Genomic DNA, 20,402 nt, shown 5'->3' with positions numbered 1-20,402 from the left:
TCTTGTTTGAATCCATAAAAACCCTAGACTCTTGAGACTCAAGAAGACATATTTGAGTTTTTTTTTTTTTGTTTGTTTTCTTTACTGCTATCTCCTATCCTGGTGGCCATGAAAGAAAGCCCTTTCTTTCTCTGAAGCACTGATGTCACTCTATTGATTTCAGTGGGCACTGGGCAGCAAGCCTGCAGTTTTCGGCCACATCATCACCTGTCCCCCCTTGGTTCTATGACCTCTCTGGCCACCCCTCTCCTCTGGCTTCCCTTCCACCCACCATTCACATGTTGAGAGTTCAGTCCTTGGCACTACCACCTCTATGCTCCCCTCTCCAGAAATACAATTAGCACTAAATAAAATGGTTAAGATGTAGGATCATGGAATGAGGTTGCATTGGCGTGCATCTAACTCCCTCAATTCCCAGTTTTGTGATTTCAGGCAAAAATTACTTAACCTCTTGGGTCTCTGTCTCCCTGTCTACAAAATGAGAGTAAAAATAAGGCTATAGTAAGAAAATGAAATGAAATAAGGAATGTAAAGCACCTAGCATGCAAGCATTCAATATATGCTATGATAAATGTATCTACTACCATACTTTAAAAAACCATTTAAAAGCCACTTACTTCAAAATCTTTATCTCTGCTCTTTCTGTTCTATGACAGACTAATAATTGCCCCCCAGGGTCCACCAACCCATTCTCTTCTTTTAGCACTAGAAGCCCTCAAATTTAAATGAGCACATGACCTATCTACAGGGTGGTAAGACTTGAGACCAAGTTCTGGCCAAAGGGATCTGTTAATCTCCAGGCCCTCTACTTCCTCTTCCCCTTACCGCAGGCTTGAACAGAGATGTGGGGGTGGTTTAACACAGCTGCTTCTACATAGCATTAAACATGTAGAAGAAGAGGACAACAACGTAGGGGTGGTAAGTGACAAGACGGGGGAGCCTAAAACCCTGGATGGTCTTGTGGCACTCGGCTGCTTAACCCCAAGCCTGGACCACTCACCTACTACAGGACTGCCACATGCAAATAGAATAACCTCTCTGAGCCTAAATGCCCTGGCTTTAAACACTTTTTCCTTTGTAGTTTGGCTCTCTGTCTCCAATTCCATACCCTACAATGCTGCTCACTTGATCTTTCTTAAAACTAGATCTATTTGAGGCATTTTGTCTACAAAATTTCAAAGCATTTAAAGCCTCTGTGAAATGTCCCCAGCTTAAGTCTCCAGTCTATCTCCTGCACACATTCACCAGGTTACTTTATACCAACCACACTATTCTGTTATCCCTCCAATGCCTTTGCACTTGCTCTTTTTCCTTTGCCTAAATCCACGCTTCTCAAAATATTTGTGAAGACCTTAAAAAAAAAAACAACTTCCAATCTATAATAGACCAATACTTTTGTAAAGTATAATAAACATGAATTAAATCAATTACTAGAAAGATAATCACATGCTTAGATATCATAGCAACAGGAAAGTTTCTGAATGCTTACTCTTAATCACAGTACTTGTCTTATCACGAACAGGTTACAGCAGCACCACCTAGTCCAAGACCACAGGTCGCACTGTCCTCCCTCTTCCCTGCCTGATGAATCACCACCCACCCAAACCTCAAAATCTCTAGGCCCAACAATCACCACTGCTTCCATTAAGGGTTGACTTTCACCCCACCCCCCCATAGTCACATCTGTTCAATATATCCACCACCCTTTTTTCATACCCTGGTTATAACTTATCACATGCTACTCCAATTTCCTGTTACAGTCAAAAGCAACAAGCTCTTTGGTTCACCTCTGACAGCCTTATGCCTGTCAGATGGTAGAAGCTCAGCAAATGATTGAATCCAACAAACCCCTCCTTTGGTGACATGCAGACACTCAGGAACTGTAACGACTCTAGATAGACCTTTAATGACTGGGGTGGTTTAGGGCTTAAAGGTTGAATGGCTGAAGCCCCAGAAACAGAGGTGGAGAGATCAGTAGGCTGTCTGTGACTGCTGCTGGCGATAGCCACCCCGGCGCATGTAGCCCTCGTTTTTGCGGTAGCCATCCTTCTGGTCTGCAGGATAAGGAAAAGAAGGGAAAAGGGGTCAGTGTGCAGGGAGCAGCAGTGAGGGGATCAAGACCCTGGGAGGGCAGAGGGGATGGAACCACTCACCTCGGAAGTAGCCTCCATAGGTACCCTGCTTATGGTCAAACACCCGCTCATTATTCTCCACCAGGCTGCCCAACTTCTCGGCCAGCTGCAGAGCCAGGTTCTGCTGGGCAGTGGGCTCCGTGCGGTGCATCACCACTGTCTGTGTCGGCTGATCCAAAGAGGCCTGATGGGGCGAGGCGGCGGAAGGGATACAACACAGATCAGACCCGTCCACCACGCTCTCTCTCCTGACCCACCTACCCGTTCACCACTCCTGGCTCTTACCATCAGCTCCTCATTAATGATCATCTTGCTGATGATGGAGTGCACAGTGGGCAGGTCCAACTCAAACATGTCAGACAGTGTCTCCATGCTGGGGGGAAAGAAGGCAGAGAGCAGGGAGCAGTCAGGACTCCCAATCCCAAAGCTGGGACCCCCCTTCCTCCCCGGGGTCCATCCTACCTGATGGAATCATAGACACTGCTGTAGGTGAAAAGGTAAGTCCTTAGTGACTCTTCCTGAATCTTCCTGTGGGGAGAGGGGAGAAAAGGGGGAGGTCTTCAGAGAAGGAAACCAACCAGTCTTTTACTCATCAATCCACAATGGCCTCCCCTCTCTGCTCACCTAACCAGCATGGTGCGGACTTTGTCGGCCTCTGGGAAAAGGTCCCACACTTTGCCATTCATCTTCTCGTTGATGATAAAACTGTGGCAGGTCTTCCAGTCCCCCATTTTCATGGCCTTGGAGGCAGCAACCACATGTTCCCTCATTGACTCAGGGGGACCTGAAAGGTTATAAATGAGGCAGGGCCTAGGGAACTTGGGACCAGGGCTCCTACCCTCACAAGGCCTGTCCAAGGAGGAACACAGGCCAGAAAAGTAATTAAAAAAAACAGTCTAGAGACAAAAGGGTTTGGACTGATTCTTCTCCCACCTCTCCACAACATAGCCATGTGTGACTGTACAAGTCACTTATCATCTGACATAAGTTTATTTAGGTTTAGACCAAATCAGCCCACAGATGTGCTTCAGGGGATTGTGAACCCTCGAAAATGCTGTCGAATTTCTGCATGCAAACCCTTTTGTACATTTCCCTAGGAAAAGGCCCATGGCTTTCACCAGAGTTTCAAAAGATTCCTTAGCCCAAAAACTGTCTAACACTGAATTGGAATAGAATTTAGCAAACTGCACTCATCTGTCTACCACCTTCATGATTTTTGCCACATCCATACATCACTTACACTATTATCAGCTTATTTTTCTTTAAAGTGGCTCACTTATTTCCTTAAAAATTTTAGTCTCATCCTGAATTACAACATCTGTGAAATCACAGGTTTGATATGCTGATTATGGACTTGGGCTCCCAAATATGTACTGAAAGCCAGGAAGATAAGATATGGGAAATGAAGAGTACTGAAATTTAAGGCAGACAATAAAGTGTAAAAATTCTAAGACTGGAAATGGATAGTAAGTCTAGAGAAACACGAATATGGCAGACCCTAAAACAGAGAGGGCTAGGCAGTCAAGACAAAACAGAAATGTATGACTAGGGCTGGTATTAGAAAAAGTACAACCCTTTTCGATTAGTTTTCATTTTACTGCTTTTGAAAAAGGCAGAGTTAGATGTTCAAAGAAGATTTCTCTATAATCCAAACAAACAATAGTGTAAGGCTAAGGATAAACAGAAACTGGCTCTTGGTCCCGCTGCCAGGTAGAAAAAGAGAGACGGAGGACTGTGGAGAACTGGAGAGCTCTTCCCCACAGCTGCTGTATCAGCTTTAGTCAAGTCTAGCTCATGGAAATGTAGGCCCAGGGTTGCCAGATTCACCAAAATTTTGAGAATGCGGGAAAACAAGATTTCAGGGGAAATTTTCTAACTAAAACAAAACAAAATAAAATATTACTATGTAAGCAGAACAAAATTCATTTCAATGACCACATACACAACCAGAAGAGGACAAATCTATAATGGGATGTGGCCATGTGATTAACTGTCAAGTACTTCCATGCACCAATCTCAAGAAGGGTACTATTCAAATTCCTTTTCTAGTAAAAAATCACAACTCAACCCCAAGGATGACCAGGTCTTTCAGAAATGATCAAAAGAGCCGGTGTTATATTCACGAAAGACAAAAAGTCTACTGTAATTAATTTGGCTGGAATATAACCTGCATTAAGAGGAAAAATAGGAAGAGGTTAGAGGGGCACACAAAATAGTAGTTGTATTAATCGCGGATAAGTCACTTAACTTCTCTGTGCCTCAGTTTCCTCCTCAGGAAACGGGGGTAATAGAGTGCCTACATATCATAGGTACCAAATGTTGAAAACTAAACGAAGTATTATTTGTAAAGCACTGAGAACAGTGCCAGGCAGAAAAAAAAGTGCTATGTAAGTTTATATTAAATTTTTTAAATGTTGGTGTTCAGATCACAAAGAGTTTAACTTAATGAGACTGAAGAGATATTACTTTATTCTGTAGGCAGTGAAGGCTCTCCAAAGGTACTGGGGAGGTGTATAGGATCATAAATACGGTAAAAGGATAATGCTGACAAGTACAGACAGAAGGAGAGAATGACAGGAAGCAGAAAACTCAATTCAGGGTGTCATAATAGGCAGTGTGTGTCCCATGGCAAGTCCCATGGCAAGAGACTATAGAGACTGTTTCAGGTTTTACATGGAGAGGTCATTAAATCAATTTGAATCATCAAGTGGGAAAGTTAGTCCCTTTATCTCTTCTTAATCTTTATGATTAAAAGTAATCAAGGAATAAATAAAAGGTTGCTCCAATACAGAGCCTCACACTCACCTAGCAAGGGCTGTCGCTCGCCCACCCGCAGCTGGTGATGGAACTGCTTGCTGATCATGCGTCGGCGGGCATCGCTCTCATGGGCAGCCATGTAGGGGATCTCCAGGAGCATGGCAGACACCAGATAGACACACTCCAGCAGCTCCAGGTTGATGTGCAGGTGGAAGGGCACCTGCCGGCGCCGCTCCACCTTCTCCTGCTCCTGGTTGCGCTCCTGCAGGCTACGCAGCAACAGACCCTGGCCCAGAAGCTCCTTGGCCCGGCCACTTGACTGGATGTCCAGCAGGGCATTGTGAGCATCCTTGGTCAGGCCTTGGCGGAAGGCACATATGCCCAGCTGCACCATGGTGCGGTTGTACAGGATCTGGGGACAAAAAGGTAAGGTGGTGAGAGGGGGCAGCCCTGAGGCAAGTCGTTCACTTATTCCACAAATCTACATTGAGCACCTACTATGAGCAGAGCTGTAGGCTTTGCACCAGGGACAGAGAACAAGTCCCTGGCCTCCATGGAGCTTATATTCTAGGGGTGGGGTGTGGAGGGCCAAATAACCACACTATGCAGATGGTGATTAATGCTAAGGGGAAAATAAAGCAGGGAAGGGAGTTAGGAAGGGAGTATGTGCAGAGAATACTGGGAGCTTACAATATCACAATGGATAACTGTGGAAGGCTCATTGTGAAGGGAATGTTTGAATAAGGACCTAAAGAAAAAGAGGGAGCAAGTCATGCAGGTAACTGGAAGAAGAGTATTCTAGAAAGAAAAGTAAATGCAAAGGCCACATGTGTTCTGGCAAAAGATGTGATCATAAGCTGGAGGATGGGGATGTGCAAGGCCTGGTAAGCCATTTTAAGGATTTAAAGGTGGGAGACCACTTAGAACAAGTAAGTGATATAATCTGACTTAATTTCACAGGGATACTCCAGCTGCTGTATCAAGAGCAGCCTGAAGGCAGTCCGGGCTGATGAGAAGAAACTAGGTAAGATAATGGAGGCTCAGACCAGAGGGTGGCAGAGGAAGTGACAAAAGTGGTCAGGTATTTTGAAAAGACAAAGCTGGGGAATCAGATGTAGTATGTGAGAGAAAAAGAAGAGTCAAGGATGATGCCAAGGTTTTCGGCCTGAACAAGTGAAAAGATGAACTTGCCACTAATTAAGATAGGGTAGACTGTAGGTAATACAGATTTTGGGGAAAAAAAGACTGAGTTTATTAACAACAACAAAAGAACAATATCAGTCATGAACACAAATTCACAAAATCCTTAAAAATTTATTATTAAGTAACAAAGCATGCAAGTTAATGCAATATGTTGTTAATAGGGAAAACTTTGTGTATGGGAGAGAGAGGTATGGCTCTCTGCATGATTTTTCTGTAAACCTACAAATGTTCTAGTTAAAAAAGAAAGAAAAATACATATATTAGCAAAGAGCTAATAAACAAAAAGGAGAGTATATTACAACCATGTAGCACTTATCTCAGGGATGAAAGGGTGGTACAAAAATCTAAAATCACAGTTATTCACAGTGGAAAAAACATATAACATTTCAACAGATGCAGAAAAAGCATTTTACAAAATTCATGAAAAAAATTCTCAGCAAACTAGGAATCAGATGGGACCCTCCTCAATCTAATAAAGGGCACCTACAAAAAACCCTACAGGTAACATCATACTTTATGGTGAAATATTGTCAACAGCTTCCATGCTAAAAACAAAGAAAGGATATCTGCTGTCACTACTTCTATTCAAACACTGTATCAAAGTTTGAGACACTGCTAGAAAGCAAGAAAGAAAAAATTTAAAAGTGAATTCAGCAAAATCACAGGATACAAAGCCAATATATATACAAAAATTAATTGTATTTTTATAACTAGGGGTAAACAATTGATGTGCCAGTTTGAATGTATTGTGTCCCCCAAAACACCATTATCTTTGATGTAGTCTTGTGGGGCAGACATTTTGGTGCTGATTAGATTTGCTTGGAATGTGCCCCACCCAGCTGTGGGTGATGACTCTGATGAGATATTCCCATGGAGGCGTGGCCCCACCCATTCAGGGTGGGCCTTGATCAGTGGAGCCATATAAATGAGCTGACTCAAAGAGAAGGAACTCAGTGCAGCTGTGAGTGATGTTCTGAAGAGGAGCAAGCTTGCTAGAGAGGAACGTCCTGGGAGAAAGCCATTTTGAAAACAGAACTTTGCAGCAGACACCAGCCACATGCCTTCCCAGCTAACAAAGGTTTTCCGGACACCATTGGCCATCCTCCAGTGAAGGTGCCCGATTACTGATGTGTTACCTTGGACACTTTATGGCCTTAAGACTGTAACTGTGTAGCCAAATAAACCCCCTTTTTATAAAAGCCAATCCATCTCTGGTGTTTTGCATTCCAGCAGCATTAGCAAACTAGAACAACTGGCAAATGAAATTAAAAAGCAATTGCATTTGTGAAGCATGCAACTAGGTGAATGAATCTTTGTTGATATTATGTTGAGTGAAATAAGCCAAAAACAAAGGGACAAATATTGTTAAGGCCTCACTAATATAAATTAACCTATAATGAGCAAACACTGAGAATTGAATTCAAGAACACAGGCTATCTGGGGATAGAACAGGGGCAGAGATTGGGCAATTGATTAAGGAGTACAGAATATTCCAATAAGCCTTCTTGTAAAAGTTCCTAGACTGTAAGCTCTCACAGCAGTCACATCTATTCCTGAATTTGAACTGTTATTTCTAAATACTGAGATGCTGAGCTCTTTGTGTATAACCTGCTAGTTCCCTGGAAATTTGGTATCTGTACGAGACCTGAGACTCAGAATTAGAGTTCTGCAGCTCGGACAGTCAGCATTACTCCATACAGCAATTGTTAAAAGAAGCTGAAAAAGAGATCAGACTATCAATCATTAGAGGTATGAACAAAATGGACTTGGTTAGGACTAAGGTAAATTAGAATACAGGGTAAAGGATGCTATTGACTGTATTTTAAAACTCCAACTTTTGTGTTAGACTAAAGTAATAGAAGTTTATTTTTATATTTATATTTAAATTTATATTTTCTGTAGCACACTATCTAATTTAACCTGTCTGGTCAGTTTATTTAAACATAATTACACGGAACCTAGAATAGGGAGTGAGATCTTGTTATTCTGTACAGGCTAATGTGATACCCCAATACATCCCAGAATATTTTGGGCAGAAAATAAAAAAGAACTTGCGAAGTCCCCTTCAGGGAATGGGGAAAAATGTGGAACTATTAAACTTCCCCATCTGGGAAATTCCTGCTGTTCTCTTAAACAATAGGGGCACCCAATTTAATAAGCCAAGCCCTCGATCTAGAGCCTGGCCCTTCTGAAACTTATCTCTCTGACGGCGAAGCTGAGCCTACTTATAATTAAGCCTAAGAGCCACCCCAAGAGAATCTCTTTTGTTGCTCAGATGTAGCCTGTATCTCTAGGCCAATTCTGCAAATTAACTCATTACCCTCCCCCTTATGTGGGACATGACTCCTAGGGATGAGCCTGGCCCTGGCATCGTGGGATTGAGAATTCCTTCTTGACCAAAAGGGGGAAAAGAAATGAAACAAATAAACTTTCAGTGGTTAAGAGATTTCAAATAGAGTCAAGAGGTCATTCTGTAGGTTATTCTTATGCATTATATAGATATTCCTTTAATTTTCTAGTGTATTAGAATACAAAATACCTGAAACTGTTAAACTGTAATGCAGTAGCCTTGATTCCTGAGGATGATTATATAACAAAATAGCTTTTATGGGGTAGCTGTTTGATTGTGAAAACCTTGTGACTGACACTCCCTGGACTCCATGCATGGGCAGATGAGTAATAAAATAAAGACAAACAAACAAATAAATAAATAATAGGGGGGGAGAATGGGTACGGGATGTTTTGGTGTTCTTTTTTATTTTTAAATTTATTTTTAGTTTTATTTTGGAGTAATGAAAATGTTCTAAAATTGATTGCAGTGATGAATGTACAACTATATGATGATACTGTAAGCCACTGATTGTATACTTTGTATGGATTATAAGGTATGTGAACATATCTCAATAAAACTGCATTTAGAAAAAAAAGCATGGAAAGGAAGAAGTAAAACTTGTCATTGTTTGCAGATGATATGATTTTATATCTGGAAAACCCTGAGAAGTCGACGACACAGCTACTTGAACTTATTAATAAGCAAATTCAGCAAAGTAGTGGGATACAAGATTAATGCACATAAGTCAGTAATGTTCCTATACACCAGAAATGACCTAGCAGAAGAGACATTCAAGAAAAAGATTCCATTCTCAATAGAACTACCTAGGAATAAACTTAACCAAGGATGTAAAAGACCTATACATAGAAAATGACATAACTTTACTAAAAGAATTAAAAGGGGACCTAAAAAGACAGAAAAATATTCTGTGTTCATGGATAGGAAGGCTAAATGTCATTAAGATGTCAACTTTACCCAAACTCATTTACAGATTCAATGCAATTCCAATCAAAATTCCAATTCCAACAACCTACTTTGCAGACTTGGAAAACCTAGTTATCAAATTTATTTGGAAGGGAAAGATGCCTCGAATTGCTAAAAACATTCTGAAAAAGAAAAATGAACAGGGAGGACTTACACTCCCTGACTCTGAAGCTTATTATAAAGCCACAGTAGTCAAAACAGCATGGTACTGGCACAAAGATAGACATATTGATTAATGGAATTGAACTTAGAATTCGAGACACCCCCAGATCTATGGTCGACTGATCTTTTTTTTTTTTTTTTTTATTTCATTTCCTTTCACATCCCCCTTTTGGTCAAGAAGATGTTCTCCGTCCCACGATGCCAGGTCTGCATTCCTCCCCGGGAGTCATATTCCACGTTGCCAGGGAGATTCACTCCCTTGGGTGTCTGATCCCACGTAGGGGGGAGGGCAGTGATTTCACCTTTCAAGTTGGCTTAGCCAGAGAGAGAGGGCCACATCTGAGCAACAAAGAGGCATTCGGGAGGAGGCTCTTAGGCACAACCATAGGGAGGCCTAGCCTCTCCTTTGCAGCAACCTCGACTGATCTTTGATAAGGCCCCCAAAACCAATGAACTGTGACATAACAGTCTATTCAACAAATGGGGCCTGAGAGAGCTGGATAGACATATCCAAAAGAATCAAAGAGGACCCCTACTGTGCACCCTACACAAAATTAATTCAAAATGGATTAAAGACCTCAATATAAGAGACAGTACCATAAAACTCCTAGAAGATAATGTAGAGAATCATCTTCAAGACTTTGCATTAGGAGGTTACTTCGTAGACCTTACACCCAAAGCACAAGCATCAAAAGAAAAAATTGATAAATGGGAACTCCTCAAAATTAAAAGCTTCTGTACCTCAAAGGAATTTGTCAAAAAGGTGATAAGGCAGCCAACTCAATGAAAAAAAAAATTGGAAACCATGTATCTGAATATGTAAAGAAATCCTACAACTCAACAATAGTACAGACAGCCCAATTATAAAATGGGCAAAAGATATGAAAAGACAGTTCTCCAAAGAGGAAATACAAATGGCTAAAACACATGAAAAAATGTTCATCTTCACTAGCTATTAGGGAGATGCAAATTAAGACCACAATGAAATATCATTTCACACCAATTAGATTGGCCGCCATTAAACAAACAGGAATCTACAAATGCTGGAGAGGATGTGGAGAAACTAGAACTCTTATTCATTGCTGGTGGTACAGCCACTCTTGGAAGACAGTCTGGAGGTTCCTTAGAAAACTAGATACAGAGTTAACCTTCAATCCAGCAATTTCACTTCTCGGTATATACCTGGGAGATCTGAAAGCAGTGACAAGAACAGGTATCTGCACACCAATGTTCATAGCAGCATTATTCACAATTGCCAAGAGATGGAAACAATCCAAATGTCCTTCAACAGATGAGTGGATAAACAAAATGTGGTACATACAGATGGTGGAATACTACAAGGCAGTAAGAAGGCACAAGGTTGTGAAACATGTGACAACATGGATGAACCTTGAAGATATAATGCTGAGTGAAATAAGCCAGGCACAAAAAGAGAGATATTATATGTTACCACTAATATGAACTCTGAGAAAAATGTAAAATAAATGGTATATATTGTAGGATGTAGGGGACCTAGTGATAGCCAGCAAATAGTGAAGGGGGAACGATAATCTAATAAGAACAGATAAGTATGGAGAGTAAACTTAATGTTCTGGGAGGGTATGGTAGGAACAAGTTGGCAGCAATGTAGCTACTTTAGGTTAATTGTTTCTTATTCCTTTATTTGGTTATAGTTTGTTTATTTTCTTGGGGTATGGTAGAAACATGCTGGAAGCAATGTAGTTATTTTAGATTATTTGTTTTTTCTTATTCCTTTGTTTTGGTTTTGTTTGAAATGTTTTTATTGTTCGTTTTTTAATTTTTTGATAAAGTTAAAAAAACAATGAATGAGTATTTAAAAAGTAAATAAGTAAATGAACAATAGAGGGAGGAGGGGAATGGAATGTTTTGGATGTTCTTTTTTATTTTAATTTCTATTTTATTTCTTGGAGTAATGAAAATGTTCAAAGATTGATTGTGGTGATGAATGCACAACTATATGATGATACTGTAAACAAATGACTATACTTTGGAGGACTGTATGCTATGTGAATATATCTCAATAAAACTGCATTAAAAAAAGCAATTACATTAATAGCTTAAAAACTGTAAAATATCTAGGAATAATTTTTAAAAAGACATGCAATACCTCTACACTGATAACTATATAACATTGCAGAAAAAAATTTAAGACCTAATAAATGAAGAGATAATGTATAGGACTGAAAGAGTCAATATTGTTAACATGTCAATTTTCCATAAAGTAACATACAGATTTAATATAATCACAATCATAATCCCTAGCTAGGTTTTTTTCCCACAGATATTGACAAGCTGATTCTAAAGTTTATATGGAAATGCAAGGGACACAGAATTTCCAAAACTATCTTGAAAAAGAATAAATTTAAAGGGCTGATACTAACTGACTTCAAGATTTACTATAAAGGCACAGCAACCAAGCCAATGTGGGACTGGCATAACGACAAACAACAGATGAATAAATGGAACAGAACAGAGGGCCTAGAAATATACCCACTCTTACAGGGGAAAAAAAGAATGTTGACCCAGCTCACATCATATGTAACAATTAAATGAAGACAAATCAGAGATCCAAATATAAAAGCTAACACCATGAAAGCTTTCAGAAATAAAAGAAAACAAAATGAAATAGAGTATCTTCATTAATTGGGAGCAGGCAAAGGTATCTTAGACAGGGCCCAGAAAATAATAACCATAAAAAAAAAACTGATGAGCTTTCATTCTAAGGCATGGTTAAAAAGATGAACAGGTAAACCATAGATTAGAAGAAAATATTCACAAAATATATCTGACAAAGGACTGGTATTCAGGTTATATAAATAAATCCTACAACTCAATAATAAAACCATCAAAACAACCCAATTAAAAAAAAACAGACAAAAGAAACATTTCACAAAAGAAAACATACAAATGCCAATAAATACATAAAAGCAGCCAAAATCTACAATGTTCATATAAATTTTAAATTAATTAAAAATAAAAATTTAAAAAAAAAAAAAAAAAAAAAAAAAGCAGTCAGTAACAGTCACCAGGGAAATGTAAACTAAAACTACAATACAATACCATTACACAAGTACGGAGATGGCTAAAACTAAACCTTGTCAACCAAAAGTTGACAAGGATATAGAGCTATTGGACTCTGATGCATTAGAAGAAGTGTAAAATGAGTTTCCTTATAACACAACATACACTAACCCTGTGATCCAGCAATTCTACTCCTGAGTATTTACCCAAGAAAAATGGAAACACATCAACACAAAGACATGCACAAGAATTTTAATAGCAGCTTCATTCATAATAACCAAAAACTGGAAATAGACCATACATCCATCAAAAGGAAAATGGGGTAACATCATCAACATGGCAACATAAACAGCTACTAAAAACTTCTCTCCAGGAATTCAAAAAAAAAAAGGACAATTCTGAATTATTTAAAACTCAGGAGGAGGATACAGACTGGAGTAAGACCTGTAAATGCTGAATTGAAGAAAGAGAAGAAATAACAGGTAGGAACTGTCCGTCCCAGACCAACCAGTCATCTCCCCTCCCCCTCACTCGGTCTCCATGCGGAAAAGGCACAGAAACAAAAGACAGGACCCCTCCCACCAGGGACACAGATTTTAAAACCTCACAGCAGTGAGAAATACCCTCACTATTTTCACTATTTGAAAATCTGGTGGACAGGGGAGGACATCTCAAGGCCCAGATCAGTGAGGGACAAAGAGACAGGGAAAATGTAGACAGATTCACATTCCCAGACCTGGGTCTGGGTCTGAAAGCCCAACCTCGAGAGAGGCAGTAGCCAGCAGCTGCAGTTCCCTTGCCTTGGAAACAGCTGGAGTGCTGGATCAGCTGAAGGCATAGTTTGCCACAGAGAGGAGGCAGCTGGCAGCCTTGGGGATACCTGGAGTGCTGGCTTGGCTGGGGGGAGAGTTCTGCCACGGACAGAGCTTCACTTAGAGCAAGGGCTGTGCTCTGAGCTCCAAGGCAGAACAGCCTCTGAAGATGATTAAGTTACTGAATACTGCCATCTGCTGGACAGTCTGTATGCCCTGTATGGAAACCCGGCCCTTTCTTGAAAGAGAAATAGAGAAGACCCAATTGTTGAAGCAGGGACCCAGAGCAAACCCAGGTCTTGCTGGCTGGTGGAAAATGGAGCACCACAGGAAGCCAGCGGATTTGTATTATCACACACAGTGAACCTGCTGTGGTGCCCAGTGCCTACCTCCCATCCCTGCAGCAGGCCACAATGGGTGCCTGACTCTGGGGAGAAGAATGAGGCACAGAGCCAATCTGACAAGCAGCCAGGGAGAGAAACAAAGAAAAGATAGAGATCCAAGTCAACCAACAAGAAAACCTTATGCAAAAGAGAGAAAACAACCTCCAGAATAAACCAATCAAGAAACCCACATGCCAAGACAGCAGAAAATCACGAGCCACATCATGAAACAGGAAGATATGGCTCAGTCAAAGGAACTGAGATTCATGAGTTGAAACAACTAATTACAGATGTTCAAACAAATCTTTGAAACTGAATCAACGAGGTTAGAGAGAATATGACAAAAGAGACAAAGTATATAAAGACGACACTAGGTGACCATAAGGAAGAATTCGTAAGTTTGAAAAAACAAACGGCAGAACTTATGGGAATGAAAGGCACAACAGAAGAGATGAAAACCACAGTGGTGACATATAACAGCAGAGTTGGAGGGGCAGAAGAAAGAATCAGTGAGATGGAGGAAAGGACATCTGAAATCTGGCTCACAAAGGAACAAACAGGGAAAAGAATGGAAAAATACGAGCACTGTCTCATGGAACTGAAGGATAACATGAAGTGCATGAATATATGTGTTACAGGTATCCCAGAAGAAGAGAAGGAAAAAGCAGCAGAAGGAATAACACAGGAAATAATTAATGAAAATTTCCCAACTCTTATGAAAGACATAAAATTAGAGGTCCAAGAAGCACAGTTACCCCAAACAGAACTGATCCAAATAGACCTGCTCCAAGACACTTACTAATCAGATTTTTAAATGTCAAAGATAAAGAGAGAATTCTGAAAGTAAGAGAAAAACAACCCACCACATACAAGGGAAGCTTGATAAGACTAAGTGCAGATCTCTCAGCAGAAACCACAGAGGTGAGAAGACATGGTATGACATACTCAAGATACCAAAAGAGAAAAACTGCCAACCAAAAATCCTATATCCAGCAAAACTGTCCTTCAAAAATGAGGGAAGGGAACCTAAGATGGTAGCTAGCTGAGACAGGGCAAAAAAACACCTCCGTGAAAAATACTAGATAAAAACCAGAAGTTGACCCAGAATACCGGTTCCAGTGATGCACCAGCTGGACAAGGTATGCCAGAACCACAGAGGCTGTACACTTGGTGAAACTGGGAGTCTGCATTCTGAAACGAGTGAGTAAGCTGGCTGAAAGACCTGCAGCTGTGCTGCAGTGTGGGGAAGCCAGGGGTTGGCAATTGGAGACAGACTGGTTCTTTAACCAAAAAAAAAAAAAAGGGAAAAACCCAGGAGCGGCTGCAGTTGCGACGATGGGAACCACACCAGCACGGCAGGAGCAGGCTGAGCTGGCCTCTCAGTGTCTGGCGTGGAGGATAGCCCGCTGCAGATTCCCTCAGGGCCAGGGGAGCAGAGGGGAGAGCTGGAAGGAGAAAGAAACCCCGCTGCTTGCAGCTGGCTCCCTGGTGGACTGGAGACACTCCTGCCCGGGGCCGTGCCCACAGCCCAGAGCCACACCAGCTGTTCCACAGCTGGGAAGGAGGAACTGTGTGAGGTGGGGGGGGGGGGGGTTGAGACGCCCCATTCAGCCATCTTTGCATCAGGCTGAGAGCACCCCTGCACGGCCCGGCAGCCTGGGGCTTCCCTTGAGGGACGGCGCGCACTTGTGACGTAGCACAGCCTTCCCTCAGCAGAGGTCCTGGAAGATCACAGCTGAGAAGGGGGGCCCGCTCGGAAAACCCAGGGATGCTACGTCAATGCTGGTGGTTTGTGGGTCAGCGACAGAGAGGGTCTGGGACAGAAATGAAAAGAAGGCTTAGACTCTTGCAGCGGCCTTCAATCTCCAGGAACACCTAGGGGGTTTGAATATTAAAGCTGCCCTGCCTCCCTAGCCACCCGGACACATGCTCCACATTCAGGGCGGACGGCTCCAGCAACACACCCAAACTGAGTTCACCAACTGAACCCCACAAGAATCATTTCCCCACACACCACAAGGACAAAGTTGAGGAGAACTGACTTGAGGGGTATAGGTGACTTGCAGATGCCATCTGCTGGTTAGTTAGATAAAGTGTACACCACCAACTTGTATTTCTGAAAAATTAGATTGGTATTTTTTTTTTATAATTTGAAAGAACCCTATCAAGCAAAGCAAATGCCAAGAGGCCAAAAACAACAGAAAATCTTGATGCATATGATAAAACCAGATGATATGGAGAACCCAATCCCAAACACCCAAATCAAAACATCAGAAGAGACACAGTGCTTGGCGCAATTAATCAAAGAACTACAATCGAGGAACGAAAACATGGCAAAGGATATAAAGTACATGAAGAAGACCATGGAACAGGATATAAGGGACATAAAGGAGACCCTAGAAGAGCATAAAGAAGACAATGCAAGAGTAAATAAAAAAAAAGAAGATCTTATGGAAACAAAAGAAACTGTTGGCCAAATTAAAAAGACTCTGGATACTCATAATACAAGATTAGAGGAAGCTGAACAACAACTCAGTGCCCTAGAAGTCCACAGAACAGAAAATGAAAGAACAAAAGAAAGAATGGAGAAAAAAACCTAAAAAATCTAAATGGATCTCAGGGATACGATAGATAAAATAAAACGTCCAAACTTAAGATTCATTCGTGAAGGGGAAGAGAAGGGTAAAGGTCTAGAAAGAGTATTCAAAGAAATTGTTGGGGAAAACTTCCCCAACCTTCTACACAATATAAATACACAAAGCATAAATGCCCAGGGAACTCCAAATAGAATAAACCCAAATAAACCCATTCCAAAACATATTCTGATCAGATTGTCAAATACTGAAGAGAAGGAGCAAGTTCTGAAAGCAGCAAGAGAAAAGCAATTCACCACATACTAAGGAAACAATGTAAAACTAAGTTGTGACTACTCAGTGGCCACCATGGAGGCGAGAAGGCAGTGGCATGACATATTTAAAATTCTGAGAGAGAAAAATTTCCAACCAAGAATACTTTATCCAGAAAAACTCTCCTTCAAATTTGAGGGAGAGCTTAAATTTTTCACAAACAAATGCTGAGAGAGTTTGCCAATAAAAGACCTGCCCTACTTCAGATACTAAAGGGAGCCCTACCAACAGAGAAACAAAGAAAGGAGAAAGAGATATAGACAATTTTAACAGACATATATAGAACCTCACATCCCAAATCACCAGGACACTCATTCTTCTCTAGTGATCACAGATCTTTCTCCGCAATGGATCATATGCTGGGACATAAAACAAGCCTCAATAAATTAAAAAAAAAAAAAAAAAAAAATTGAATATATTCAAAGCACATTCTCTGACCACAATGGAATACAAATAGAAGTCAATAATTTTTGAATTGTAACTCCACTATTTACTTCCTACATGATGTAAAATACACAAACTCTAATGACAGATCAGTGGTTTTGAACTCAATGTAAAATACGTAATTTTTGACAAGAACTATAAAAGGTGGGGGAATGGAGGAGTATAGGAACATAGCTTATGTGTCCTATGGAAGTTAAGTTGGTATCAAAGAAAAACAAGATTGTTATGGATTTAAGAGGTTAATTTTAACCCCCCAGTAAACACAAAGAAATTATAAGAGAATATGACCATAGAGATGAAAAGTAGAGTATGGGTTAAGAGAAATGGGGGAAGGGGCAATGGGGAGTTCAGAAATGAGTGTAGGGTTGCTGTTTGAGGTGAAGGGAAATTTCTAATAATGGATGGTGGGAAAGAGATAGCATTACAACATTCTAAATGTGATTAATCCCACTAATGGAATGCTAGGGAGGGGGTGGAATGGGAAGATTTAGGCTGTATATATGTTTCCACAATTGAGGAAAAAAAAAAAAAAAGACAGTCTAAATAGATGACAATTGAATGCTAAGGATGACCCTGGATGGGATCTGAGGACGGAGGACAGGAGGCTCAAAGGGACACAGCTGAGACATAAGAAAAAAAAATATATATATATATATAGAATGTAAGCTTTGTATCAATGTTGAATCTCTTGTACTTCTTAGCTGCGTTTAATGGGATTGCATAAAAGAATGTTCCTGTTCATGGGAATTGTATATGTGAATTACAGTGTTTATTCAAGGATGTGTGCAGCTAGCTCTCATATGTTTAGAAGACAGAACAATAGATGATGGATGATAGATGGGGAGGGAGGGAGAGAGGGAAAGAAATAGCGGTGTGACAGCATGTTAAAGTTGGCGGCTTGGGGTATCAAGGGAGTGGGGTCAGGGTATGCTGGAGTTCTGTGTATGGGGTTTGTATTGTTTTTGCAACTGTTCCTATAACTTTGAATTTATTTCAAAATAAAATTAAAAAAAAAGAAAAAAATGAGGGAAGTTTAAAATATCTAGATAAGACACTGAAAGAGCTCGTGAACAGGAGGCCTCCTCTTCAGAAAATACTAAAGGGAGTGCTACAGACAGACAAGAAAAGACAGGAGAGAGAGGTTTGGAGAAGAGTGTAGAAATGAAGATCAGGCATAGAAAGAGGGTAGAGATTGGACATTTGATGTTGAAGGAGTACAGAATGTTCTAGAGGATTGATTGTGCAGATCTAGAAATGGATAGCAAAATACTGTGTGATGGTAGCACAATATTCTAAGTACACTGAAAAAAAGATGACTGTGAATATGGTTGAAAGAGGAAGGTTAAGGAGTCTGTATGTCACCAGAAGGAAAGATAGAAGATAAAGACTGGGACAGTATAACTTAGTGAAACTTGGAGTGGTCAATGTGTTTGATTAAATGTACAAACATAAGAATGTTTTTGGATGAGGGAGCAGAAAGAATGAAGTTATGAGGTATGCAATGAAATGAATGGACCACGAGGACAGGTTGAGTGAAATAAACCAGAAATGAAAAGGCAGACATTATAATACCTCACTAAAATAGACTAATAACAATGTGTAAACTCTGAGAATTGAATCTGGGAGCATGGGCTATAAGGGGAAGGCTTATATAAAGGTTGCTAGATTGTAAGCTCATATGGCGGGCACATTTATTCATGAGTCGTAATAGTTATTTCTAAATTTTGAGATCCTGAGCAGTTTCTGTGTGACGTGGTCAATACCTGGAGCTTCAGGAGTCTATGTGGCACCTGGGACTCAGAGCCAGAGTTAGGTAGCTCTGAGTGTCAGCATTATCCCATGAATCAACTGCTAAAGAGGCCGAAAAGGAGATAAGGCTCCGACTGGAGATATAAACAAAATGGACTTGATTGAGATTGGGGTAGGTAAGAGTAAAGGGTACAGGATGGTACTAACATGTTTTAAAACTTTGACTACTGTGTGGGACCAAAGGAAGAGATGGATATATGGTGCAAAATCTATATTTTCTTTAGCACAGCATATAATTTAACTTGTATGGCCAGTTTACTCAAATGTCATAATTACATGGAATCTTGATTAGGGAGTAAGATTTTGTTGTCTGTACAGGTTGACATAAAGCCCCAATACAACCCAGAGTAATTTGGGCAGAGAATAAAAAGTATTTACAAAACCCCCTTGAGAGACTGTGGAAAATGTGGAAATATTAAACTTCCCCAGCTGGGGAATTCCTGATATTCTTGCAAGCATTGGGGACCACCAGCTTAGTAGGCCGAGCCCTCAATCTTGGGGCTTGCCCTTACAAAGCTTGATAATGCAAAGGAGAGGCTAATCCTACTCATAACTGTGCCTATGAGTCACCCAGAGGGCATCTTTGGTTGCTCAGGATGCGGCATCTTTCTCTAAGCCAACTCAGCAGATAAATTCACTGCCCTCCCCTCTATGTGGGACATGATTTCCAGGGGTATAAATCTCCCTGACAATATGGAATATGACTCCCAGGAATGAGCCTGGACCCTGCATTGTGTGATTGAGAAAGACTCTGGACCAAAAAGGGGAGGGAGAATTGAAACAAAATAGAGTTTCAACGGCTGAGATTCCAAATGGACTTGAGAGGTCATTCCGGAGGGTAACTCTTCTGCATTATATAAATATCCCTTTTTAGTTTTTAATTTATTAGAATAGTTAGAAGGAAATACCTGAAATTGTTGAATTGCAATCCAGTATCCTTGATTCTTAAAGGTATCACATGACTATATAGTTTATATGGTGTGACTGTGTGACTGTGATAACCTTATGGCTCATACTTCCTTTACCCAGTGTGTGGACAAATGAGCAGAAAAAATGAGGACAAAAAGTAAATGAGTAATAGGGAGGAGGGGGATATGGGATGTTCTGAGTGTTCTTTTTACTTTTATTTTTATTCTTAATTTTAGTTTTTGGAGTAATGAAAATGATCAAAAATTGACTGTGGTGATGAATGCACAACTATATGATGATACTGTGAACAACTTTTACATTTTGGATGACTATGGTATGTGAATATATTTCAATTTAATAGGAGAGGTATGGGATGCACAGTTATGAGTAGGATTAGCTTCTCCTTTGCATTATCAAGCTCTGTAAGGGCAAGCCCCAAGATTGAGGGCTAAGCTGGTGGTCCCCAATGCTTACAAGAATATTAGGAATTCCCCAGCTGGGGAAGTTTAATATTTCCACATTTTCCA

At 40.6% G+C, this 20,402-nt stretch overlaps 1 protein-coding gene across 1 annotated transcript in view; it reads right to left on the bottom strand.

The window, feature by feature from the left end:
- Positions 1–1,878: 1,878 nt before the first annotated feature.
- Positions 1,879–20,402, bottom strand: part of LOC119517672 (eukaryotic translation initiation factor 3 subunit C) — a 32,081-nt gene continuing 13,557 nt past the window's right edge. The window contains exons 16-21 of the mRNA XM_037814577.1: positions 4,938–5,301; positions 2,757–2,916; positions 2,595–2,660; positions 2,418–2,505; positions 2,154–2,316; positions 1,879–2,054 (exon numbers count right to left, since the gene is read on the bottom strand). Coding sequence (XP_037670505.1) covers positions 1,972–2,054; positions 2,154–2,316; positions 2,418–2,505; positions 2,595–2,660; positions 2,757–2,916; positions 4,938–5,301 — 924 coding nt within the window. The 3' untranslated portion in view covers positions 1,879–1,971. The remainder of the gene's footprint in view (positions 2,055–2,153; positions 2,317–2,417; positions 2,506–2,594; positions 2,661–2,756; positions 2,917–4,937; positions 5,302–20,402) is intronic.

This window comes from Choloepus didactylus, chromosome 21, assembly GCF_015220235.1.
Source record: "Choloepus didactylus isolate mChoDid1 chromosome 21, mChoDid1.pri, whole genome shotgun sequence".
NCBI classification, from domain to species: domain Eukaryota; kingdom Metazoa; phylum Chordata; class Mammalia; order Pilosa; family Megalonychidae; genus Choloepus; species Choloepus didactylus.
Note: the sequence above shows the minus strand (reverse complement) of the source record. Positions and strands in the feature narration are given on the sequence as shown.